We start from the raw sequence: 27,320 nt of genomic DNA, 5'->3' as shown, positions 1-27,320 counted from the left end.
GAAGGACAATGTAATAAAATCTACCAGTGCTTTAAAAAGCTGAAGCGTGTTTTTAGTAATTCATAAAACTCCTTCTGGTCTTCTACATACATGTTGAGTATTTTGTCCTGGTAATCTATAAAAGGAGTTTCAATCCAGGGAACAGTTAAAAGCATTTAAATTTCATTTTGATTAAGTGACTTAAGTCACTTAATCAAAATGTGTAAAACTATGATATAATAATTATGTTTGGATTACAGGTTAACGAAAGAAAATCCCACTGTTTTGTATTTTAAAAAGAGAGGCCAGTCATGGCACTTTAGGATTTACATTTTTCAGGTCAAAGATCAAAGTTGCCAAGTATTTGTTTTCCATTGACCAAATACAATCTTTAGGAAAACTTTGCATTTTGTAGAAGATTTGTGAGGTATATATATATATACATTGCTTTTGAAAATGTGTATTTCCATTCCATTTTATTTATTTACTGATTTGTGTCCTGCCATTATGGCTCTGTAAGTGATATATATAAGGTTCCCATGCAGGTGGAGTCCAGGCCCCTATTTGCTTAGCTTTAAGAGGTTGTGCTAAGAAGGTTTCTTAGTAGCTAATCAACATATTAATCTGTTTTATACCAAGTCTTACTTGTGTGTTGGAGGGGATGTCTATACAAACAGTTCTGTGGCCCTGATTTCAGCAAGCAGTCTGTTCTAAAGATTGAAGCTCAGTGCTTATAATTACATTTGCAAATTAACTGTCTAATCTAGATGAATTTGTCTGCCTTACAATGGCATGTTAACTGGGTCACTTGGATCACTAGCTCACAACCACCAGGAAAGAACTGAGCTCAGCAACCACCTGCTGTTAGATTTGGCTGTATGGGGCCATTTTGTTGGGATTGACACACAACACACACACGGAGGAACAAGAACAGTAGTGCAACTTCATGTCTATTTTCTAGTGATGACTGATTAAAGGAGTAATTTTGCAGTGATACTGTTATTAGTGCTCAGTGATATTAGTACTCCAAAAGATTAAGCCTGTACCTGTGAGATAAATCTAGCATATGGATATTTGGGCTATGCTAATAAGAACGGAAGAGTCTTCTTTTCAACCTCCTGAACTGTGGCATTATGGCCTTTATTTTAAAATTTTTTATTGTGAATGAATAGAAGTACTTATATGTACTCTTATATGTGGTACCTTAGACCCTTGGTTCTAGAGCAGGTGTGTTTGTGTGTGTATGCATGCGCACATACTGTCTGAGATTTCTGATGAACGAAAATTATGTATTAGTAATGGATTCTAGAACAATTATAAGACCAAAAACACCCCATATGTAAAAGTTGTGTGTAAAATATCTTCCATTGTCATGTTTATTAACATTGTTTTAGATTGTGGCAAAGCCCTTGACATTATCTGATATTTATTTTCATAGAGTTAAGTTCAGAAAACCTCAGGACCTGCTTCAAGATAATCAATGGCTATATCTTTTTATCTCCTTCAGAATTTCTTCAGGTATGTGTTAGGTTCATTATGATACATTCTGTGAAACCTTGTAAGCACTTCTTGCACCAGCTGAAGGAAGGGTGGATGCCTGAATCCCGCTCCTTCAGGCAGTTTTTGAAGCAAAATGACTGGGAATGAGTGTGATTATGGTGTGAGATCGCATGTCTGAGGGCCTTAACATTAGGTCCATATGCATCTGTTAACATTAGTCATATTTGGCTGTCAGTGACTGAGAATTAATTTCATATATATACCCTTTAACAGTGTAGGGGTCAGAGAATGCCAATTACAGCTTCGTCTGAGGTAGCGGGTCCTGCTTTCTGCTACCCTTTAATAAGATATTGATTATCACTTGATCTCTGAAACCCTCCCCCCCCCCCAGAATCCCACAGTACATTTACCAGCTAAAGACACTTCCTGAACTACTGTGTTTTCTTGCTCATTCCAGAGTTAAGAGAGTTATTTTGTGCATCTATAACTATCTCCATGTCTTGTTGTATAGAAGTGATCTATGTAGTGTTTTTAACTGCAGTGCAGTAAGCATTTATTTAAATACGTTGTAAAAAAATTAACAATTATAATACTTTAAAAAAATACATTAAAATATATTGTATGCCTGAGACTATAGAATTGGTAAATAAATCTATATTTTAGAGGCAGTCTTCTCAAACTCGGCACTGTCCACTGTATCAAAATGGTTTCTTATTGAATATTTGAATAGTGTAAAGTGATAGTATTGTGTATAAGTTTAGCATGGTTCCTCACCTAGAATAGTGAGAATGCTTGTTGCTGTTACTTCGGATCATAACTGTATTAGATACCACTGTTGTTTTTTAAATAGAATCTTGAAAGTTGCTTTAAACATCATCTGCTTCCTCAGTAATTATTCATATAGCATTCAAGTGATTTATTTATTTAAGCTTTGATATTGCCCTCCCCAAAAGCAGGCTCAGGTGGTGTACAAAAAGGTTCTATAAAATACATAAAAATCATAAATAATCTTAAATACAATTCTAAAAATAACCAAAACCCACATGGCACCAAAGTATGATTTTAGACCCCCAGTTTACTCTGCTTTAGCAATATTTTAGCAGTAGGAAGAGATGGGTAGAAGCACTCAGTGCACCAACATCTGTTTGCGACTGATTAACCCACTAGACCATTGATATTAAAACATACAAATATTCCAATAGATGTTGCCACCCTCTGTCTCTAATCACAGAAAAACGAGGCAACCCACTTCAGAGCCGTCCCAAGTACATTTAATTTATTTTGTCTCTCCCCCGCCCCCCCCCGGCCAAAAGTGTATTTCATGAAAAAGTCCATTGTCTCATTTTTCCCTTGAAGAGATGTCATGGAAGGGAGAGAAAAAAAACAGAGCTGCCACTCTGTCCAAGTATTTCAGCCCAGTTGCACAAAAGTGGTTAATCCTTAGCACAGAAATTTTGGCCACAGGCATATTGGGCCAATATAAGAAGGGGGAAAAATTAAAACATTTTCATAAAGCTGTAACAAAATCAGATTTAAAGCAATATATAAATGCAAGTTGGAGAGTACCATTTCTTCAAGGTGGTTCATGTCCTGTCCCACACATCCAATGAATCCTTAGTGTTTTTAGATCACTCCTAGAGAACAGCAATATGTAAGTAAGTAAATTTATTTATTTATTTATGTAAAAATATATTTTTATAATGTTGCTGTTAAATGGATTTTATGTCAATTCTATAAATGTAAAATTCTGATGGTGCCCTAAAGAAAATGGCACACTGAAAAAGGCAGGGGAAAAACATGTTCCTGCTGTGCTGTACAAAATAAATCAGGGGCCGTTCATAAAACAAAGTTTAATGTTACATTAAGAGCTATGTGCAGCTGACTGAGACAAGTATGGCGTGCATTTCTGTTGGCTAAGTTGTGTTTAAGTATTAATTTAAAAGTTCGACTTGTTAACCCTGACCATTATTAATTACTTATACTTCAGTAAGAACTTCAGTGTAAACAGAGTTGATTTCAAAAAGTATGCATTTTGTGTGTTTTAATCTGGGCTAATTTTAACTTCAGGTCAATGCAGCTGAACTCTGCAAATCGTTTTGTGAGATCTTAAAAGACATAACCACTGAGGGTCAAGTTCAAATACTGAAGGTATTGTATGTTTATAGATGGCTAATGCTGTTTGTACTTTGCATCCAGAAAAAAACCCTGTTTTTGTTTATAAGAGGTAGATTTTCCTTGGGTTCATTATTGTGGGTTATAGTGTTCTTATTAGGTTTGGAATTTGCTTCTTTTAAGGACTTTCCTTCCTACATTCCCAGTTGTGGAGGGGGGGGGGGGGGCGGAAGGTGACAAAGAGACCTTCAACAGTAAAAATAATGCCATGATTTAAAATAACTCCAAAAACCAACTAGCAAGTTGGCAGCAAAAAATTCGATAAAATTAGCAATAAAAAGCCCTATCACAAAGATCAGTAACAGCCATATAAAAAGTTATATTTTACTATCCCTAATAATAAAAGCAGAAAGAAAAATATATGCTAAATCAGTAAGTTTTAGAATTTTTTTAAACAGTGCCAGAGCATATAACCAGGATGGAACTCATGATGGCACCTGGGTTTTTTTCGCCCCTGTGTGACACAGAGTGTTGGACTGGATGGGCCATTGGCCTGAGCCAACATTCCTTTTCTTATGTTCTTAGGGTGAATGGCACACAGTTAGCTATCAGTAAAGTCCTGGGAAGAGAAAAACATTTTCCTTTGTAGGGAGGAAGTTCCAGTTTCTGACAGCTACACATCTCACCTCTGAAAGTAAGGGCACATGAAGTAGGGGCCTTAAAGAACTTCTCAACTGCCAGGCACTTTCATATGGGTGAGTTTGCTGAAAAGAAATATACAGCTCAAGCTTTCACTATATTGAATGTCTCTCAGAGAGTGTTCTGTATTAGGCATACAGTTTCTAAATGTGATATGGGGGCTACTTAGGGAATATAATATTCAATAATACAACTACAATCCCCAAACTGCAACTGAATCTGAAAAACTAGAGCAAGGGGGAAACTGGCTTTTTATGTGCTTTGGCGCTAAGAGTGAAATAATGGAATTGAATAAAATGGAATGGAATGGAGATCATGTGGCATCATAGACCAAGGGAGAAATTTAATGAGGTGGTAATAAAAAATTGCTTGTAAGGAAGGGACAGCAGGTTGCTGAATATCAGAAGGGAAGAGAATTATAGAAGTGGGGAATACATAGCTAGGTTAAGGGTATTCACTGTGAAATGGGTTTTATCAGGATAGCAAATTGTGTAGAAACACAGATTCCATATATGTATAGTAAGCAGAAGTGTTTGATCCAGACATCTCTACAGATGCTATCTAGCTATTAATACAGAATTCTTTTCATAAAATATGTAGATGTACTTATTGTATCCTAGAAACAGTTTCCACTTTGGCCTACTTGAGACAAAATAGCTATTGCTGAAAGCTGTTTTCTGTTGCTGTGTGATCTAAACTTGCAAGCCTTGTAGTGCATGTGTTCTCTAGAAAGCCAGAAGATGATGCACACATTAATGTAGATGTTGGAATAAAAAAAGCATTGTTTGCAAAACTGATAGTTTTGCTATGGCCTTTTACCATTATCCCTATTAAGTAGTTATTGGGACATGTATTATTAATAATAAATGGAGTGGAATGGAATTATTCAGGATAAAGTCTTCAAGCATCTAATTCTTTCAAAAAGCAGTTACAGAAGGGCATTCTTTGTCTACGGAAGGATGAAGACAACTCTGTTTTTGTGTTATTCACTGTGAAACTTGGAGAAAAGCATAATCTCTTGTTTGTATGTTATTGTAACTTCAGTCAGAATTTATCATTCACTTCACTCCAGTGGCTCCCATTTTTTTCACTTTGGGGCAATGAACTTCTCTATTAGCCACACTGAAATAATAGTTGATGATCCTACTCAAGTATATTCAGAAGTTGAGTGGAGATTGTGGGGTAGGACTTTCCTGCCTCTTGCTACAGCCCTCTGAGCCCCCCTCCCCCCTTTATTCCTTTTATTCATAAACAGGGTTTGGGGCAAAATGGGAATCTGCCGTGAGAGAGGAAATCAGAAGAAATCCCACCAACCTGCCCTACAATAGAACAACCCTTCCATGCTGGAAAGATATGAGTTGGGTTTTTTTTTTTACAAGGACTCCTCAGTAGTCAATTCCCATGTTTTTTCTTTGGCAATAGTTAATGTTGGATCCCCCCCCCCCCATTTCAAGTGAAAAATGCATTCACAGTTTTTCTGTCCACGTTATCTGTTTGGAGGATTTACTTGCAAAATTCTGGGACATAGTGAGCAATCATATCAAATATTCTATAAAACTAATATAGTTTTGTTTTTAAAAGCTCACTCTAAAAACACTTAATTAAAAACATATCAATCCCTGCAGATTATGCATGAATAAAAATAAAAGTTTAGAATCTCTCTGAGGACTGTTGAAAAGCTTTCTTCCTCATTGCTGTAAGGAGTAAATTCTAAAAACTAAAAGTGAAAAAAAAGAAATAAAAGTGTTTCTTGCCATTGCAGTTCTTTTACGGCAGCAAATAGTTGTCAGAAGGTGCTTCTCAAAACCAAAAATTAACTGTGATGTAGATGCAGAAAATGATATTATATAATATCCAATAAAGACTTTTCAAACAGTATATCTTATATTTGTGCAATATCTCATTCACACATCAAAACTCAACCATCTTTAAATTACCTTTAGGAAGAATCCAGCAACCAGTGTTACAATACATGTAGCACTGCAAACAGTGTGAAAGCTAAATACTGCAGAACCTTATATATGTCATAATTAAGTTGATTATCTTGGATTACAAAATAACGTGCTCATAAATTGCCACAAAGGTTAATAAGGCTCCTTAAGTTATAGAAGATCTTCCTCATATCATGATGCAGCTCCCGGATCATGCCATTTTGTTCACGAACTTCATCAAATAAATTTTTCAAAAAGAATGTCCACATATAATATTAATCAAGGCACCAACCTTGAATTACCAATGACTGAGGTTCAAAGATTCTTCTATACCACTTGAAGCTGTTATCTTCCAAGTGTATAGGTCCCAAGCCATGAAGGGCATTAAACATTAATACTAACACATTGAATAGAACCTGGTATCAGATTGCATTGCAGTTACTGCAGTTAGACAGGTGGAGTATGCTCTTGGTTCCAAGAAATGCATCCACCATTGCTCAGCGACGCCCTGCTCCCCCACGCCTACCCTTTTTAACCTTTACTTTAACAACATGATCCCATACATAAAGGAAACAGCACATCATGCTCCAGTACTGGCTGGCCAGGAAATTCCCATTTTGCTTTATGCAGACGATACAGTCCTTTTGTTGAGGTCAGAGGTAGGTCTTTGGAAAATTCTAAAATCATTTATAGGGTATTGCTCTCAAGAGGGACTGTCAATAAACTATAATAAATCAAAAATAATGGTCTTCTCAAACCAGCCCTCCTGTAGACGGAAACACTGCTCTGTCGAGGGTGAGAAAATAGAACAGGTGACCCAATTTAAGTATCTGGGAGTGACATTCAGTCACAATCTATCTTGGAAGCCTCATATTAATACAGCATCAGAGATTGCTAAAACAAACTCAAATGCTAATCCTTAGATATTTCTTCGCGGGGGGGGGGGGGGTCAGTATGTGCCAATGGCCATTTCAACTTTTAATGCTAAAGTAATTTCTCAGATTTTATTTGGCATGGCCATTTGAATTAATGCAATTCCTGAATCCCTTGATCGTAAACTTCTTTGTTTTCTGTGCAGGATGGCAGGGGCTCCTATGTGTGTGGCTGGAACTGCACTTAGAGTGGAATTTGCCCAGCAGTCTTTGGAGTCTAGAGCCTGGATTGTAGCTTTTAAATTGAAACTAAAAGTTTTCTTTAACACCAAATGCCCAAGGTGGCCTCTTACATCTCCTAAAGGAGGACAATTACAAAAGCAGTTGGGAAAGATATCTAGATACTAGATTTGAGTTATTGGGCTTTAACAGCCCGGAATAGTTTAACTAAATATGAAATAGTTTAACTTACCAGAAAGCTTTGAAGGGGACTAGAATGAAGGTGATCAATCTTGACCAGGTTAGTACTTTAGCTCAAGCAAGACATGTATGCTCCACTCTTGCCCTAGGTATTCCTCCTCTGGAGTCACTTCCTTCATATACTAGATCGCTAAAAACACCTAGTCATAGACATGCTTTCACTCTTGCTAGGCTTAATTCTTTTCCCACTGCTGAGTTGACAGGTCGTTTTGCTAGAGTCCCGTACTCAGATCGCTTACGTGATTGCGGGTCTGGAACTGTAGAAACACTTGGCCATCTTCTATTACATTGTCATCAACGGTCGATTCCTAGATCAATTTGGATAACTCCTGTTCTTATTAAACACCAACTACCAACTGAACTATGGGTGGTCCCATTTGCTGGCAGATACCAATCCTGAAACCACCTATGTTGTTACAAAATTTTTAATGATAATCTTATCTGCAAAATGACAGAAATCTGGATTGATCTGATGGTAATGGAATCCGGCATATATGTGGTTAATGTGACAATTTTAGGTTTACTTAACTGTACAATAGGCTTTATTAGAAATTCCGGTTTTAACATTTTATTCACTTTTAGATTTGAATATGTTGAATGTAACATTCGAATTATATGATTATGGTTAGTTCTGTTGTATAACAATGCATGTTTTGACGATTGTTACATCCTGATTGAGCTTAAGACCTTTGGTCAAAGAAGCTAATAAATTAAATGAATGATTTTCAGGTTGTAGAAAATGTTCTCAAAGTGAATCCAATATTGGGCTCTGACCTATTTCAGCCTCTCCTGCCATCTGTGTTTCGGGGAATTATAAGTGGAGAGGTAAGAGTTCCTTTACTGTATCATATTCCATTCAAATATAGAACAATAGAATGCCATCCAGTGTATTTCTGGTAAACATTACATATACCCGTTTGCCTTCTGTTATATGTGATCATTTGCCAACATCCTTTTCACTCAGTACCACAAATTGAGCTTTGTTGTTTAGGACAGGCTGTAATGTAATTTAAGCGCTCTGTATATTGAGGTCATACCAGTACAAGTGATCCTTCCAGAGTTAAAGAATAGAATGCACGTTAAATGTAATTAGTAACATTATTTTTACATTACAGTTATTCTTATTTAATTTTAAGTATAATATTGTGAGATAAGTTATGGTAAGAAATATTTTTTTCCACTCTGAGCTTTAAGTGTCAATTTCTAACTCAATACTCCAGCTGCTATGCTACTGTAGACAGCAGTGAAATGTTCCTGACACTGCAGATATAAATAGATTTTATATCCTGTATACTGGTCACAAGTAAAAAGATCTTCATTTAGGGTTGGATTTTGTGATCTGTGAGTGCAAGGATCAAGGATTCTTCTAGTCCCCCTTGTTCCTGTACTAATACATCACTGCCCTGCCCACTCTTTGTTTGCATGGGCCCAAGGCAATGAGAATCAGTGTTTGTGTGTAGGAGGACTTCACCCCATTTGTAGGCATACCTTTGTATCAGTTGGATAGGTTTCTGCTACCGCTCAAATATGTCTGCTGGTCAGCCTTCCTCTGAGTGGTTTGGGTCAAGCTGCACCCGGGGTAGACACAACTTCTGCCCGGCCCTTGGTATGCCACTGTTTATAACAAAATCAGCTTCTAAGGTTCTGCCAGTTATTGACCCAACCAATCAGTTCTCATTATTAAAAAGTAAAAGGTTTTTTGGAATCATATACATAGCATAGCCTTGTGCTATAGACAGCCAAAGCCAGGAATAACTAAAGCAATACTGTAGTCAAAAAAGCACACACAAAGATTCTCCCGCCAACCAAGCACTTGTTCCCATGGAAGGTGGTACTTATTTAGAGTATTAAGGTCAACGGCCAAGTCCTCCTGCTCCATTACAAGAGCAAAGCAATAGCTGACTAGCCATGTCTAGAACACAATGAACTACAAAGCATACTTTCCCCCACACCCTCCTGCACATGTCTTAATGGTTAGATAGATGTGTCTTCAAGCAACTATAGGAAATGAAAGTTACAAAATACAGAGCAAGCATTGTTCATGTCTATTAGAATACATATAGAAAGCATGGCAGGTTCATCCTGACACAACTCTAGGAAGGTTGATTCTCAGGGCCACAGAACTAATAGCCATATAGGTCAAGAGGCTGCATTGAGGCGGGGAAAGAGTCAAACTCTCTCCTTCATGAATGCAGCCCCCTATCATGTGTCCTCACAAGTCCCACAGTCTTGGGAATCAATTTCACAGAGTTGGAAAAGGTTGGTGGAGGGAGAGTGACAAAGATCTACAACTGTCAGTGATTTCTGCTGATGGACTGAGGATCTGTCCCATACTTTCAACAGATATATATTTTTTTGTCTCCTCCTGTAGGAAAAAAGCATCATCATAGATAATAATTCCCTAATGGTGGTGGCCAAATGGAGCGCTCCCATTGGCTGATGGTTGCACTCAACATACCATTGGCCCATGATGCTTCAGTCACTACCTTTGGGTTCCCATTGGCTGATTCCCCTGTTTCCCGCCTATTGCAGGCCCACAAACACTGAACAAATTGCTAAAACAGTCTTACTTCAGAGACAGACACATCTCCAACATTCCTCTGTGTCCTCTCCATCAACCAGCCTCAGAAAGGGCTGTTGCTCTACTGTGGCCTCATGAAGCATTTCTTCAGAGGCCATGGTGGTCGCCTTTTTCCTGTCACTCACTCCCTTCCTCCTCTACTCAGCCTCAGATCAGGAAATACGAGGATTGGGCTATTGGGGAAGCTACTAGCCAGAGGCTGTTGCTAGGTAACAGCAAAGGGAGTCAGTAAAGGGAGAGTTCTCAGCTGAATATAGTGCCATAGAGTCTACCTTTCAAAGCAGTTATTTTCTCCAGGGGGAGAGACCTGTGTCTGGAGTTCAGTTGTGATTCCAGGAGATCTTCAGACTCCACCTGGAGGTTGGCTATCCTAGGCCTGACAGCACTCTCTGTGTGACTTGATGCCACCTGAGTGGCATGGCTTGACTAGACCTGGCTGCTTGCTCCTGTTCAGCAGCAACCCCCTATGAGAGCCAGTGTGATTTAGCAGTTGCCAACTCCAGGTTGGGAAATTCCTGGAGATTTGAAGGGTGGAGCCTGGAAAGGGTTTGAGGAAGGGTGGGACCTCAGTCAGATACAATGCCATAGACTCCACCCTTCAAACCAGCCATTTCATCCCAGGGAACCATTGTTGCCACTCTCCAGCTGAGGACTGGAGAGCACTCAGAATTACAACTGCTCTCCAGATGACAGACCTCAGCTCCCCTGGAGGTGAGAGGGGGTGAATGCCTTCACTTGGGTGGGAAGATAGCAAGGGTGGGGGACACTCACTCAGAGCCTCTTTCTAGAGCCTGTTGTATATTTCTCCACAATGGCCCTTATTTCTAGTTGGTTTATAATTGTCCAAATAACTGCCTTTTATTTCTTTAGTGACGATAGGTAAGGTCCTGCTTTGAGTGTTACTGCACTCAGTGACTTCAACAGTTTTTGGGGGTCAGTTCTGTTCAGGAAACATCTGAAGGTACAGTGGACAGCTGTATGCACATTCAGTATCCCACATTTTCCCTCATCTGCCGGTGCAGCACTTGGCATGAGAAGGCCCTTATATACAGCTGTAAACTGAATGGAGTTTCTTGGGTATGACTTTGCTTTTGTATATCATAAAAATTTAAAACTGCCCTCTAGTCAGCTATAGAGAGAAATTTTAACTCGATCTAAATTCCCATTCTCACAGGGAACCAGAAGGCAAGTTGCCACCTGGATGAATGTTTCTGCTTTGAGCAGACTTATGAACGTGGGGGAGCATAAGAGGAATTTATTTATCTATTTATCTATCTATTTATTTATTTAATTCTATTTATATCCCGCCCTACCCCACCAAGGTGGGCTCAGGGCGGCTTACAACACAAAAAGCTAACAAAATCAATTTAAAATACATTAATAATACATTAATAATTACAATTATACAGTAAAATACATAAAATATATATAAAATACATAAAAACACGTAAACTCACTTCAGTATGTACTATGCTACCTTCCTTAAATCAATCTTCAATATTCCAGTGTTGAATAATCTGATATTCAAGTTTTAAATATTCAGGCATTCCGATAACACTTAATTATATGCCAACCGGAAGAGGTCTGTTTTGCAGGCCCTGTGGAACTGTTCAAGGTTCCGCAGGGCCCTCACCTCCGCCGGGAGCTGATTCCACCAACAGGGAGCTGCAATCGAGAAGGCCCTGTCTCTGGTCACTTTCAGACAGGCCTCCTTTGGCCCAGGGATTGTAAGAAGGTTTTGAGACCCCGATCTTAGCACTCTCTGGGGAACATGTCATAGTTTGTTCTTCATTGCATTGCTCTGTTGCTTTTTTTCTCTTTGTGTTGTTGCAGTTGCCATGTCCTTACCATTTTTAACTGGGAGATGAAGGGTCTGCTTGACACATTTTGACTGATAAACTCTTAGCCATCCTTATGTATGTATATGCTGTCAGTTTGCAGCCAACATGTGACAACCCTAGTTAAGGGGCTTTCAAGGCTAGTAAGAAGCAGAGGCTGAATGCAATTGCCTTCCTCTGCAGAATCTTCCTTGGTGGTATCCCATCTAAACACTGACCCTGCTTAACTTTTGAGATCTAACATGAGTGGGCTATACCATACCATATCTCCCTAACCAACCTTTTAAAATGGTTATTTAAAGTTTACCCTATTGTTCTACTGTCCATCCCCCCCCACCATGATCAACGTGATCCCTCCCCCCTTTATACCTGGCTGAAAAATTGCATCATTTATGATGCTATTGGTTATCTCTCGCAATTCTTCAATCTCAGGAAAGATTGTGGCACTTCTTCTGATGAGTTTCCTTATTTCTGGTCACAAGAGTTGCACAAAAAAGCATTATGCAGTGCTGCTTTGTACCATTTGTACTCTTATGTAGACAGAGCATTTTTTTGTCCAATAGCAAGGAGGTGCAAGTCTGTCTAAAATTATTTCTTGCCCAGGCAAGCAGTTAACTGTTTCTTGAATTCTCGGTATCCTATATCATCATTCATCCTAATACCAATTTTCTCCTTTAAAAAAAGAATACATTTTTGTTCTTGGGCAAGATACTGGAAGCTGCTGCTGAATTTAACCAAGTAATTTTCATGTTGAGTTATATTTTCCTGTTTTGGGGGCAGGGAGGTAAGGTGGTTTGAGTGCTCATTGATAGAGGATATGTTCTTTGAATCCCAGCTTCCATAGGCTATAAGCAAGTGTCGAACTCATTTCTTATGAGGGCTGGACCTGAAATAAATGAGACCTTGTTGGGCCTGGCCATGTGAGGCCAGGCCACATGTGTACCTATTTAAGATTAGGTAGTAGAGATATAAATTTTATAAAGGACACAGACAATCGCAATTTTTTTTAAAAAAAACTTAAAACATGCTTAAAACATTAGCTCTCATGGGTCTTAACAGTGCTTTCTTTGTATCTCTCCCATGAGATCCAGGGAACATGGCAAACAAAGCTCTGACTCTTTCCTTCCTTCCCCAGGGGACCAGGACGGGGCGGGGGGGAGCCTCAGCCAATAGAAAGAAGAGAGGTTTGACTCAGTTGCTCTGCTAGGCAATTGAGAGAGCCTGGCAAAGTAAGCTCTGTCTCCCTGCCTTCCTCCCCTCAGAGGAGGAGTCTCAGCCAATGGAGAAAATAGAGGCTTGGCTCTGTAGCTCCTGTGCAATTGAGCAGCCTGGTAAAGCAAGCTGTTATGCGGAAGAAAGCAAGAGGGAGGGAGAAGAAAGCAGATGACAGCCAGTTGATCAGTTGATAGAAGCCCTCTGGGAGCCTGATTTGGCTCCCAGGTCTTATGTTTGACACCCCTGTGCTATACTGTAAATTGCATATTTTCTCATGCTTCCTGGAAAGGTGTTATCTTTTGGGAAGCATATCACCTTAGGAATGATTGCCTTGGAGACAGCAGAGACTTCAACCCTTTCTAGAATGTTAGGGGAAGAACTTTGTGGAGGATGACAGACAACTTTCTCATCTTCCTCTTCCAGCCCTAGCTGAAGTATGAAATACCCATGTGTGTGTTTACAGTAACTGAAACAAGATGATGTCTATAGAAAATTCATTGGATTTCTCATCTGAAGTTTCATGTCAAATAATGTAATACATTTATTCCATTGTCCACTAAGGTTTTCAAATGGAGCAGTACCTTCCTTTTCTTGATTTAGCATGTTAAAAGGCTTTTGTTCTTGCCTCTATGGTTATTTAAGAGCCTTTTTGGTTTGTTTTTAGCTTTTCTCATTTTGAAGTCTGCAAATATCTTGTAATCAATAATGGGAAGTGTTAAAATAACATAATTCAACACATGAATCCATTGGTTTTTTCACCTTTTTGTGACACCTCACTGTACTGTTTCATAAAATCTTTGCACTTAAAGAGTGTTACCACTGAGAATAGCAGCAGTGATCTTCTTGGTGAGGGATTAATAGCACTTTTTCTAAAAGTAAAAAAAAAAAAGTACATTAGATAGGAATAGCTGTTCTGAAGCTTTCCGTTAGCTCATCTAGATCTCCAAAAAGGAGGCACAAGAGAAAATTGCACGTTCAGGCGATAACTGTTGTTTACTCACTCATATCTGTGATTAAAGTTATTTCCTTATGCAAACCCATTCATTTTTCTTAGCTTATGATTTTGTCTTCTCCCAGCCAGTGGTGCTGTTGTATAAATATTGTACTCTGGGAATTAACTGAGTACTTGGTTTTGCATGGAGTTTGAAGATTCAGAATGTACTTTTCAAAATCCTGTACTCTTGAGGCACAAGCTGCTAACAATTATGATTCACTTTCCAACACATTTCCATGAAAGCTGATGAAGTAGTATAATGAATAATAACTGGAAGTTTCAGGTGTTTGTGCTGAGTTTTGTCTGCCATTCTTTATAGTGTATATAGAGCCAGAGCTAATGTAAACCTCTTATGTGATTTCTTCTCCCATTCATAGATTTCTGTTTGAATACATAAGAACAGCTCTGGCATATTGTAGGCAAAATGATTGGATACATTTAGGACTTTGCTTAGCTGTGTTAAGCTATCCTTGGATATATTCTGTAAGCTTAATTCTGATTGTATTTTGTATATTCTGGATAACTGTGCAACAGTCATGTCCCATCACAGCAATTGTGTGCCTCAGTGGTGCAATGGTTTTCTCCATCCCAAATTTCCAACACTGTCTGAGCTTTCATATGTTATTGTGGGGGATGGAGTTTCCCCACCAAGTATAATAGAACTTACCATCTGTCTAGTTTCACAGGACATAGTATGCATTTTTACATTAACTTTACATTCCTATTTATATCGTAGCCTGGAATTCTTGTGAACAGCCCCCATATAGCTGCAAACTGGTTAGCTTAAAATTGGTGTACTAATTGTTTAAAATAGGAATTAATCTGACTGTAACCAATATTGATGCTTGTGTATCTATAATGAGTGCTATTAAATTTCTTATTTTCTCTGCATGAATCATGTTCATTTTAGTATTCTTTTATCATGTTTATATTTTCCACTTGCCGGGGAGCTCAGTTGAATTGCTTTCATTTTCAGAGGTACCCAGTTGTAATGTCGACTTACTTGGGAATCATTGGTAGAGTCTTGCTGCAAAATAAAAGTTTTTTCTCATTGCTTCTGAACCAGATGGCATGTGAGTTTGGGCAAGAGGTAAGATTTCATATTTAGTTATTTGCCTTGTACTCTCGGCAGACAGTATGTAAAAAACCAAAATTCTCTGATGCTAATAGTGCTGCTTATGTGAGCAGAATATTTTATGTGTACTTTGTTTGAAACTGGAAGTGCTGGTTAATTAACTGTATTACAGTTCTGGTTTACATTTGGAGGTTGTTACTGTTCAGATTATCTTGTTTCCTGGAATGTATCGCATTCTGTTCACCCTATTTTATCTCAGTCTTTGTAACAGTTATGTACATGCTAGCTCATTATAAATTCATGCATCTTCTGTAGTGAAGAAAATGAAGTGTTCTAAATATGTATATAGAACATGTGACTTTAAAGTTAAATGGCTTTAGCCTATAGAAATGAAAATGTGCTCTTTATTGGTACCAGTTTTAATCTTTGAGGGGCAAATAGACATACTACTAATTTAAGCAGCTTTGCTCAGTGTATGGGCTAGGATTCAGAGAGACCCATGTACATACAGAAATGTGTTCGGCTTTGAGTTTCTCCCCCCTTTCTGGCAGCAGTTTCTTTCACTTGCCTTGTTCCAGAGAATCCCTAGCTTACATAGGGAAAGCTTTTCAGGGACATAAACCTCTATGCATCGAGAGGGAAACTGAGAAGCCCTTGCATTCATAAGAACCATCAAACAGTTCACTGGTTTCAGTAGGTTACTACTTATTCCATAGAAACTCCAGTAAAAAAAATCATCTGCAGTTGATAAGATAATTTGTTTTGTTTATCTTATCCTCCAGCTGCAAATAAGCATGCACCTGTCTTTACATCAGAAAATGTTTTCTGTGTGGTGCTCAGACACTGAATAATAGCTGGCTTGGTTTTTGTTGTTCTTGTTTTGGTGTTTGTATCTAGCCTGAACTCTCCCTAGAAGCTAAAATGACTAAATTGAGGCCATCATACTTTGTTCATATTATGAGAAGACAAGAGTTACTAGAAAAGACAATAGTGATAGCAAAAAGTGAAGGCAGCAGGAAAAGAGGAAGACCCAACATGAGATGGATTGTCTTAATCAAGGAAGCCACAGCCCTCAGTTCACAGGATCTGAGAATGACTGTTAACAATAGGACATTCATTCATAGGGTTTCCATCAATCAAAAGCAACTTGACAGTGAAACCAGCTACATTCATCAAGGAATGCTCTTAAAGATAAAGGCTTGGTACTGCATTGCAATTCCAGTATAAACAAAAAAACAGTGATTCACTTGAGAAGAGGGACTTCATTGGCTTCATGTTTAATAAATATATGGACACTAATAATATTAATCTTCATTTCTGAAAATACATATGGCATATACTCTGTGAGTTGGATCCAATAAACCACAAGTTCTGCTTGTGAAATAGATCTTTTCTCCCTCTCTCTTCTTGCTAAAGTCTTCTGATCCCTCTGAAAAGCCACTGTTAAACATTTGGAGCTTCTCTGATATGGCATATGATGTAAGAAGGAGGAATCTATAGAAAGAGGGAAAGTTTCCGGCTCACAGAAGGAGGGAGTTTGGATCCCATCTTAAGTTGACACATCCCCTCGTGTAGCAGCATTGAGCTGAGTCTCTAAAGATATATTAGAATAATGTTGATCTGTATTGCTATAATAGAATTCTACATATGAATATATGTATATATCCTTATGATTATATATCTCTATACATGTAGATATATGCTTATCTTAGTTGTGAAATTAGAATGTCCTGTAAAATATGGCACAGTAACAGAAACTTCCATCTGAGAAGTTTTACGTTATCTTAACTGTAAAATAGGTATCTAGTCTGATTACGTTGCTTACAAATGTGACCATCAGTCATGTTCTGTTTTCCCAGCCGGACCTGCTCCTTGGTCATGTGATAGAAATGTGGGTTGACCGCATGGATAATATAACTCAGCCAGAAAGAAGAAAACTTTCAGCATTGGCGTTGCTTTCTCTCCTGCCATCAGATAACAGGTGAGAAAAACTTAGCCAGGATTCAGAGTCATGTCACAAATTACTCTCATATATGTTTCTCTTCAGTTTCAGTCCAAGAAACAGAAATCTAAAGATTGTGTGCCAAGTTATGTTGTGCAGTTCTTTAGATTTGTAGCTGTGACTTTCTTCAGAATATTGCCTTAATTTTATTCTGTTGATGACCATAGAAATAAAAAAAAATTAATCAAGTGGTGCAGTAAAGGCTGCAATTTATAGTTCATGGGCATCATGACGGAAGAGGTCAGGGGAACTTAGAAGCATGTTCAACACTTGATGACATTTTAGTTGATCCTAATAAAAGGTAAATTGCACTGTTGCTGCTAAGGGCTGTAAACCCAGTTAGCTTTAAATACTTAATTGTGCAAGTATTTTACGTATTAGTAAGATTTTGACTGTGTCTTTGGAAAGTCAATAATTTTTATTTGCTTAGTTAAAAATTTGAAACTAAAAAATTAATGAATGGGTTAAAATCCTCCAGTTCATTTGTAAGGAATTGTTTCTTGTTGTTCCTTTATTAACTGTGGTAATTATTACTTTGAGTTCTAAGTATGTATGCCTTTACCCATTTTATTCCTTCAGTCACTCAGGTTCTTCTTTCTGGCACTTGGTTATACTTCAAAGACATATATTTATTTATTTAATTTATATCCCGCCCGCCTCACCAAAGGCAGGCTCAGGACAGCTCACAAACCAAATATATAGCTGTATTGAGACCAAAATATCTATCTTTCTGTAATTCATACATTCAATATGAACTATGGTACTAATTTAAATAGAAGTTAGAATTTGGGGATATGGATACAAATTTATCACGTGGAAGGAAGCTAGTGGGGTGGGGAGGGGAATCGCCTCACAGTTGAGTTCAGTTGGAGATTGACAGAAGAAAAGAGCTAAAAGCAGCCTGTTGGTTTGGCTCCTTGAGACAGAACTGGTTTGGTAGTTTCTGTCGGGAAAGATTGTTTAGTTTATGAGAAGGGGCAAAACCAAAACCACTGGAAAACTTTAAGGCTCTGCCGTGGAGTCCTGTCAGTGCTAAAGGACAGACTCTTGGTTCAACACAGAACACAAACACACTGGGAGAAAGGTTAGCGTTCTTGTGGCTATGTAGAAAATTCCAGAAGTCAGACAGGAGTACTAGCTGTGTGGGACTTAACACAGGGAATTGAGGTGCTGGTGTGATAGCACTCAAGGGTGTTAGTCCTTAGGTATTACTCTGATGTCTGGAGTGTACCTGTGCTAGTGGACAGTGTCTGTGTAGGGATATTTCTGACACAAGTTCGAACAATCCTCTGAATAAATGACAAAGAGTGCATGGATTTTTATATTTAAGAAGCCTGAGCATAGTTTTATAAAGCTTTCTCTGAATTAGAGTGTTTTCCAGAGCTAGGGAAACACTGCTTGCCTGTTGTTTTATATTACTTCAGCCTGCCAACATCTCTAGTGTTCAGAGACCATCTATTATTGGAATTTCTGCCTGCCAACTGATTAATAACAACCAATAGTTATTATTTTCCTCTCTTCCTTGCCTTCTGTATTTAATAAACATACTATTTGGTTTTTGAATTTTAAAATGTCTTGGTGTTTAATTTCTGACAAGATTTTATTCAGGTTCTCTGAGGTACTGGATAAAGATGACAAAAAATCATAGTGGTCACGCTGACCCTGACCATTCCTCACATTAATTATTTCTAAATAGAAATATAATTATTTCTAAATGCTGAAATGAATATTGTTTTTCATTCCTGAGTGTAGTTGTTTTTATTGGGTATAACCCATTTTTATGTCTTTTTATTTATTTAATTCATTTCTACCTTGCATTTCTCTTCAGTGGAGACATAAAGCGGTTTACATCACTCTCCTCCATTTTATTCTGTCAGCAACTCTGTGAGGTAGGTTATGCTGAGAGAATTTGGCCGAAGGTGAGCTTCCATGGCACAAGAAGAGATTTGAACCTGGGTCTTCCAAATACTAGTCCCATACTCATAATCACTACATCACACTGGCTCTCCATTATATCAGGGCTCTTTTTCTAGCAGGAGCTTCTCTGCGTATTAGGCCATACCCCCGTGATGTAGCCAGTCCTCCTGGAGCTTACAGTAGGCCCTGTACTAAGAGCCCTCTAAACTCTAGGGAGGATTGGCTACATCAGGGGTGTGTGGCCTAATATGCAGAGGAGCTCCTGCTAAAAAGAGCCCTGCATTATATTATATTCTGCTTAACATGTACGTTCTATATTATACACAAAAATTTAAACTGAATACATATTGTATCATTGCCGCCTGACACATTTAACTGAATTTTAGAGGAATGAATAGTAGAGATTTTCCTTCTAGCAGTACCTCAGAACTGCAGATAAAATGACTTCCTGTCTCTGTTTCCTGTATCCATGGTAACTTTATTTTAACCAGTCATTGTGGAAGAGCAAATGGGAAGAGTAGCGTTTCCTGTAGGAACTGTTGCAGAACCTGTGACAAAATATGGGAAACTGGAATGTTGTCTAGAAAGTTCTTAAAATAATGTACTGCACTAGGAATTCCAATGTGCTGCAGAACTACAATTTTTAACTGACAAAATGAATACCAAATTCCAGGTGAGAGCTATTTTTAATATATTTTAAACTGTCAAATATTCAAGAATATTAAAAGAACAAGAAGCTAATAATTGAAGGAAATTGAGGTTTCAGAATATAAACAGCACTGTTTCTTTTTGAGTTTAAGCATGATGAACCATTTAAAAAGTAGTTAAATAGCTTCTGTTATTTTAATTTCTCTGTTAGGTCTTGAACTAGTTTTCAGCCATGTTAGAAAATATTGTAATTTTACCATTACGTATAAGTTACTAAATGTTAGATATTGGATATTAAGTAATTGGTGTGATAAATTTGCATGAAGCAGTAGTATTAATTAATAGTCCATAAATAGCAGAAATAGCATTAAAAGATTGCATGTTTTTAAAACAAATGAAAACAGAATTTTGAATGAACCCTTTTAAACTTTTTTTCTCATAGCACAATCAGAAATGATTGGGAGAATCACAGTCCAGGATATGTGTCAACTTCACCACCTTGGGTTGTTTCGACATATTCTTAACTGCCTTCTTTTGTTGCTGATCCAAGAGGAAATACTTTGTTGTCCATCTGTTTGCCAGCAGTGTACAGGCAGACAAGCCAACTGCCATAATGCAGGTCTTTCATCTATTCCGAAGAATTTCCCCCAAAGTACTATATTCCTATATCTTAGTGGGAATAATATATCTTGCATACATCCTAATGAATTTATAGGGCTTCAGCATCTTGCAGTGTTACACTTGGATAATTCTGGAATTTTAAATGTGTACCCAAAAGCATTTGCAGAATTTCAGAACCTGTGGTACCTACGTCTGAATAATAATCAGATTAAGCGTTTGGATCCTGGAACATTTGAAGGACTTTCAAATCTTCATTCTTTATACCTGGAAAATAATGAAATTGCTTTTGTTCCTAGAGGAGTGTTTAGTGATCTCACTTCAGTACGATACTTAATGCTACAAAGCAATCGCCTCAGCATCCTTGGTAGTGGTACTTTCTTTGGGATGATTAGTCTTCAGGTTCTTAACCTAGCGAACAATAAGATTTCACAGATATCAAATGCAGCATTTTGTTACCTTGACAACCTTACGTGTTTGTACCTTGAAGGTAACAATTTAACACGCGTGCCACCAAATGCTTTTGTTGCATTGAGCAGTCTTGAAAAACTTTCCTTGTCACATAACCCTATTGGATCAATACCTCCCTTTGCATTTAGAGGACTTAACAAGCTCAAATACCTCTCTTTAAAAAGTGCCAACTTAAGCATTATTGACATGAATGGATTTGGGGGTTTAAATCATCTTAAAAAGTTAGTTTTGAGCAATAATAATCTAGAAAATGTCAGTTCCCATACCTTTGCATTGCTGAATAATTTAATGTTTCTGCAACTTGACAGAAACAAAATAATCAATATTGCAGATAAAGCATTTGCAAAAATTGGATCATCTTTGAAGGTACTGAATCTAGCATTTAATAATCTTACAGATATGCAACCTGGAGTTTTCAGGCCTTTAGTTTCATTAAGTCACTTACAAGCAAAATACAATCCTTGGAATTGTAGCTGCAGATTATTTGGGATAATTACTTGGCTAGCATCATCTTCGGTCTCTGTCAGTATTCATTGCCATTATCCTTCCAGTTTGCGTGGAAGACATTTGAATTTCGCTAAATGGGGCTTGTTTCCAAACTGTTTCAACAGTTCCACATCACCTGAAACAATCAAGGATATCAAACCAGCAGGTATCCATCACAGCAGCACTACTTTATTGATGACATGGGATAAAACCCCCTCAAGTAGTTCTGTTTACAAACATTTAAAGAGTGTGGATGAAGACACAGTGAGTTTGTGGACAGATATACCTACTACATCTGCTAATCAAAACCTTTCTGAAGAGCGTTCTACTGGAAGGCTTAGCCTGGCAGCTACAGTGTTTTCATTGTTAACTGTGGAAATACCAGCACAGGTCATACCTGTTAACGTTACTATGGAAGAGATCAGAGCATTTCCTCCAGAAGCTGCTTCTGTATCATTTAAAACTTCTTTAATTTGTACACAACAGGTAGAAAAACTGACTCAGGCTTTTGACATTTTATTAACCCTTTTTATTTTGGCTTGTGCTGTTATCTTCTTTCTGATCTACAAAATGATTCAGTTTAGACAGAAGCTTAAAATACAAAAGAGCTCTGATAGTGGAATAGAATACTATGGGTTTTCTCAGACTGGTAGATACCGTGTAACTGATCCACTTCAGTCTGTGCCACAGAATCCACTGGGAAGTTCAGAACTGGACAACATTCATCTTCCTAAAGCAACAGCCATGCTAGAAAGTCCAGCACAGGTCATCCTATTTGAACACTCAGCTTTATAGTTTGTTGATAGTGTAAGATTTCTGATGCTGCTTGTGTAAAAGCCAAGACTGTAACTTTGTACAACATTTTATAAATAACATAACATTTATTCCAAATAATGTCATTATTTGCTGTCATTTTAAATCACATTTCTGTATGTATCTTAAAACTTTGGTTATGCGATCTTATTTTGTTATACTTGCCAGTGGAAAATCCTTCATTCATAACTCTTGAATTGCATCAATATGTATTCAGCATTCTGCCTATATCATGTTAAACCATTGCCTCCAAAAATTTCAGCCTTTTCAAATATTCATTAGTATTAATAATTCATAGAAACAATATAAAACAACTTACAAATGGGTAAGTAAAATTGATTATAGCTAGCAGCATCATGAAAAAACAGTTCTGGTGGAGAGATTGTGAGCAAATATCAGTATTGTACCCTGGTGGTCTGGAGAGAAAGCTGGAAATGGCCAATCAGGCCCATCAGGGTCAATCAAGGTCACTTGGAGGGAGGGGAGGAACGGATGAGAAAAAAAGCCATTTAACAGAGGTTTGAGCCCAGATAGGATTGATGAACTTTAATCACGGTAAAGATCTTGCTCTGTCTCCAGTCACTTGAGGTGAAAGTGAACTGTTTAGGGTAGTGGGACGTTACAGTGTATACTGGTACATGGATCTCATATGGGAAAAGCTTTCTTGATGAAAGCTTTTGAGGCAGGCTGAGTCTGCATTGTAGAAAGGCTCTACGGGTCCAGGTGTATCTGAAAGGTTAAGAACCTAGAGGTGAACTTAGCAGTGGCTGGCTAACTCTCCACATTTCAGTACATACGTATACACAGACATACACATGCACACATATTCCAGTGTATAAAGGTGTTTCTGAAAGTCTGCAGTTTACTTCCCTCACTATAAATAACCCTTTTTCTTGTAGTGTTCAGAGTCTGTTTTTCTCCTTGGTATTAAGGGCAGAAAAAGGTTACCAAGGCAGGGAGGAACACCATCACAATTTACAGCCAGGGTGACACAGCACCGTCAGGCCATTGTCCGAGCCTCTTTCACAGTTGTGCTTGGTGTTGGATGGGGAAATGTGGTGTGGGCAGGTAGTCCTCAGTTAATTCCAAAATCAGTATGTGCTACCATTGTGAGGATAGTGGCACTGGACTGTGTGAAAAATTTCCTGCCAAAAATATTTTAGTGCCCACTGCTGCCACTCCAGATTATCACACATACCTATTGAAATTAATTATAGCAGTTAAATATTCCTGAAAAAATGTATTTGAACATATATGAACATATGAAGCAGCCTTATACTGAATCAGACCTTTGATCCATCAAAGTCAGTATTGTCTTCTCAGACTGGCAGCGGCTCTCCAGGGTCTCAAGCTGAGGTTTTTTCACACCTATTTGCCTGGACCCTTTTTTGGAGATGCCAGGGATTGAACCTGGGACCTTCTGCTTCCCAAGCAGATGCTCTACCACTGAGCCACCGTCCCTCCCCTAACCCTTTTTATTAACCCTTTATTAACCCTTTTTATTTTTCGAGTTTATGTTTTCAGTGTACAAACTGTATTCTCTATCATGTATTCTGTCATATGTGATACTAAAGTAAGAATTTGTAAGACAACTCAATCTCTTTTAAACACTTATGTAGTTTTCACTCATACCAAACAATTCTAACAATATTCTATCTACTTGACACCATATTCATGACACTGTGATTTGTGTTTGTTCCATTTAAAATGGGCTTTGCCCCCAAAGGGATATTTCAGTAGTAAGAGGGGAGAAGTTTATCTCAATAGTTAAATAGATGTCATCCCTCCACAACAACAACAACAAAAAGGAGCAGGTCCTAGGAGGGTGGCCTCAATTTGTGACTGTGTGGTAATAAGGTTCCATGTTGCTAAAGCACTTGGGGGGTTGTTGGCGACATGAGTATTCGCAGTGCTCTTGGCAAAACCTTGCTTCAGAAAAATTAAGTAATGTTGATTTAAAATATGCTATCAATCTGTTCGTAGATAGATTTTGTAATAGCAACCATTTGCTATCCTGGCATCCTCTTGAAGATTTGGGCAAAAATAGCATGGCCCCAAACTTCTTGAGCTTTGGTTCTGAATCAAGCAGTAGCATACTGTGCACTGAGTGCAGCACTCTGCAAGTGTGATGTATATACATGTTTGATTCTTATGACCTTTGCATTCTGCAACAGCAGTGAGTTATATAGGACTTGATGCATAAAGTGCAGAAGTAGGTTTGAGCTCTGTGTGAACCAGCATTTATTTACGAGCTTAGTTGAGGGATCAAATACGGCAATAGCAGAGGTTATACAGTTGTTAATAACTATGTACAATTAATTACTAATATTGAACCTATAGCGTAACATTATGATTTATAAGCCAGTAACCTGTAAACTGAAGTATTTCAGAGGTATATCATAAAGGTTTCTAGGCTTTCTTAAGTAGTTTAAACCAGGATTAAAAGACTATACTGTACTGTACTATACTATACTGTACTATAACAGTAAGTCTTTTTCTTCAGAGCCTTTCACTACTTCATATAAGTAGATATTACTCTTACAGGATTTCAGTATGATGGTAAAGGCTTGATTAGTTTGGTGATTACTATGGCCTATAACAGGCTACAGTATTTTGAGAAAGCTAAAAAAAAAAGAATCTAATTGAAATACCATGTTTCTTGCACAATCTGGCTTTATTTGATCAGTAGGCTCGTACTTACAGTTTATTATGCAGAAGTCAGAGGGCACAAAATAATTACATTTTGTACCTGAAAATCTCCATATTGTTCAAAAGGCTACTACCCCAATCTACCAGCTTCTTTGGTCATAATAATAATTTACAGCATAGAATTGGATAGAAGAAGCACATCAAATCTGCCTGCTAGGAGACAAAACTCTTTACATACCAATCAACTATCAGGCCAGTTGTAGAGCAGAAGGGGTGAGTGACACTCATAAGAACATAAGAGAAGCCATGTTGGATCAGACCAATGGCCCATCCAGTCCAACACTCTGTGTCACACAGTGGCCAAAAAATTATATATATATATACACACACACACACATACATACACACATATATATATATACACACTGTGGCTAATAGCCACTGATGGACCTCTGCTCCATATTTTTATCTAACCCCCTCTTGAAATTGTTTATGCTTGTAGCCGCCACCACCTCCTGTGGCAGTGAATTCCACATGTTAATCACCCTTTGGGGGAAGAAGTACTTCCTTTTATCCGTTTTAACCTGACTGCTCAGTAATTTCATCGAATGCCCACGAGTTCTTGTATTGTGAGAAAGGGAGAAAAGTACTTCTTTCTCTACTTTCTCCATCCACTCATTACAGTCACAGGTATAACGACCCATTAGACCTTCAATAGGACTAAAAATTGTCTACCAAATATTAACAGAAGGAATTTTACTAGGATATACCAAGCTTTCTGTTTCTAGAGGGTGCAGTCGTGAATTCTGAAGAAGGGAAATCCTATAAAACATTTTTACTGAATATAAAATAATTCATAGAAGCTAATATTATTTCATCTTTATCAGACAGTTTTAAATATTTCTGCAGAGTGATGTGTTTTTGGAATTATAGAATTTTAGGGTTCCTCCAGGGTCATCTAGTCCAGCCCCTTGCAAAATGCAGGAAATTCATACGGATTTCCACACCTCCAGTCACCTCGTTTCATGCCCAGAAGATGGCACAAAAGAAAAAAATCCACCTCCAGGATCCCTGGCCAAATTAGCCTGGAGAAAATTGCTTCTTGACCATTACCCTGGGAGTATACCAGCGTACAAGGCATTTCCCTGGACTCACTTTTCTTACAAGTGAGCCATAGTTGAAACCATAACTAATAAGCGGTTTGATCTAACAGCCATTGTTAGTCTCCAGTTTTATGGTAAAATCAAATGATTGTGTGTTTCGTAGAATACCAGAGTATCCTGTGGGGTTGTCCCTCACATGTAGCTTTTTTCACAGTCTTAACACAGAACTAGCAGTGAAGCAGAGTGCTTTCACAGTGTGGGGTCCATCTTTAAGGTGTAAGATTTTTTTTTAAAGGTTTGAAACATTTCTACTGTACTAGTAATTTTGGAATAGTTAACAAATATTATATACTGAAATTTTCCCAGGTAAGGGCTGCCCATAAGACCTGGTGTACATGTTAACATTTTCCAAGTGCTAACTGACAGTGCATGCACACAGTACTTTTTGTACTTACAGAATAACCTGTACTAGATTTTGGAGCTGTGCTTATATACACCCGTAGAAAGATTCCACACCAAGTATCCAGCTAATAAGCTGACCAAGAAACTCTCCATACAGTAAAGTCATATAATAACTGGTGCTTGACATCCCTGACTAGGGTGTTAGAAGCAATCATAATGAAACTGAAGAGGAGCAGAATAACAATGTGTAGCTCTTACCTTTTATCCTGAGAAAGTTATGGAATGATGGCTGAGATCTAGATCATTTGACCACTCCTGGCATTTACAAAAAAGTAATACACTTCATTGGCACCACATTTAAAATATATTCCAATTACAATCATTCAAAATAATGGGATAGCCATTCTCAAAGCTAATTGTAACACACTTTTAAACTGTGTTGCTTTTAAACTGTCTCCTTTAAAATATTGCTTGCATTTTACACTGAATTGTATTTTATGTTTCCTTTAAAATACTGCTTGCATTTTACACTGAATTGTATTTTATGTTTCTATTACATGATTTTGGTAAAACTTCTGAACATTGCAGCCACTATAAACTGTAGAGGCCCATCTTTTACACTGTTCTGGCTAGCAGTGTGTATGTGCGCATGTGCGCCCATGTGTGCATATGCTGATCTATTACTTAATTTAACTGCAGGATATAGCAATTCTGTATCAGTTTCAAATACAAGAATGCTTGTGTGAATTTAATTGTAAACTAAGGCAGAAATAAATATCAGTTCTATTATTGCATAGCATAAGTTCATTGGGTAGCCGTGTTGGTCTGAAGCAATAGAATAAGGTTGGAATTCAGTTGTGTTCATTGGATCCCATTTCATTGTCTGACAAAATGTGCATGCACATGAAAGCTTACACCCTGAATTAAAAAATTTG

General features: G+C 37.9%; 2 protein-coding genes across 2 annotated transcripts in view; both read left to right on the top strand.

The window, feature by feature from the left end:
• IPO11 (importin 11) overlaps nucleotides 1-27,320 on the top strand; it is a 107,162-nt gene that overhangs the window by 52,960 nt on the left and 26,882 nt on the right. Inside the window, exons 23-27 of the mRNA XM_060235924.1 lie at nucleotides 1,418-1,497; nucleotides 3,547-3,627; nucleotides 8,303-8,398; nucleotides 15,178-15,291; nucleotides 17,136-17,257. Of these exons, the coding sequence (XP_060091907.1) occupies nucleotides 1,418-1,497; nucleotides 3,547-3,627; nucleotides 8,303-8,398; nucleotides 15,178-15,291; nucleotides 17,136-17,257 (493 nt within the window). The remainder of the gene's footprint in view (nucleotides 1-1,417; nucleotides 1,498-3,546; nucleotides 3,628-8,302; nucleotides 8,399-15,177; nucleotides 15,292-17,135; nucleotides 17,258-27,320) is intronic.
• Nucleotides 19,564-22,286, top strand: LRRC70 (leucine rich repeat containing 70). The gene is made up of 2 exons (XM_060235925.1): nucleotides 19,564-19,868; nucleotides 20,286-22,286. Exon 2 carries the CDS (start codon nucleotides 20,297-20,299, stop codon nucleotides 22,211-22,213), a length of 1,917 nt encoding a protein of 638 aa, XP_060091908.1. The 5' UTR covers nucleotides 19,564-19,868; nucleotides 20,286-20,296; the 3' UTR covers nucleotides 22,214-22,286.

Source organism: Heteronotia binoei, chromosome 4 (genome assembly GCF_032191835.1).
Source record: "Heteronotia binoei isolate CCM8104 ecotype False Entrance Well chromosome 4, APGP_CSIRO_Hbin_v1, whole genome shotgun sequence".
In the NCBI taxonomy this organism is placed as follows: domain Eukaryota; kingdom Metazoa; phylum Chordata; class Lepidosauria; order Squamata; family Gekkonidae; genus Heteronotia; species Heteronotia binoei.
Note: the sequence above shows the minus strand (reverse complement) of the source record. Positions and strands in the feature narration are given on the sequence as shown.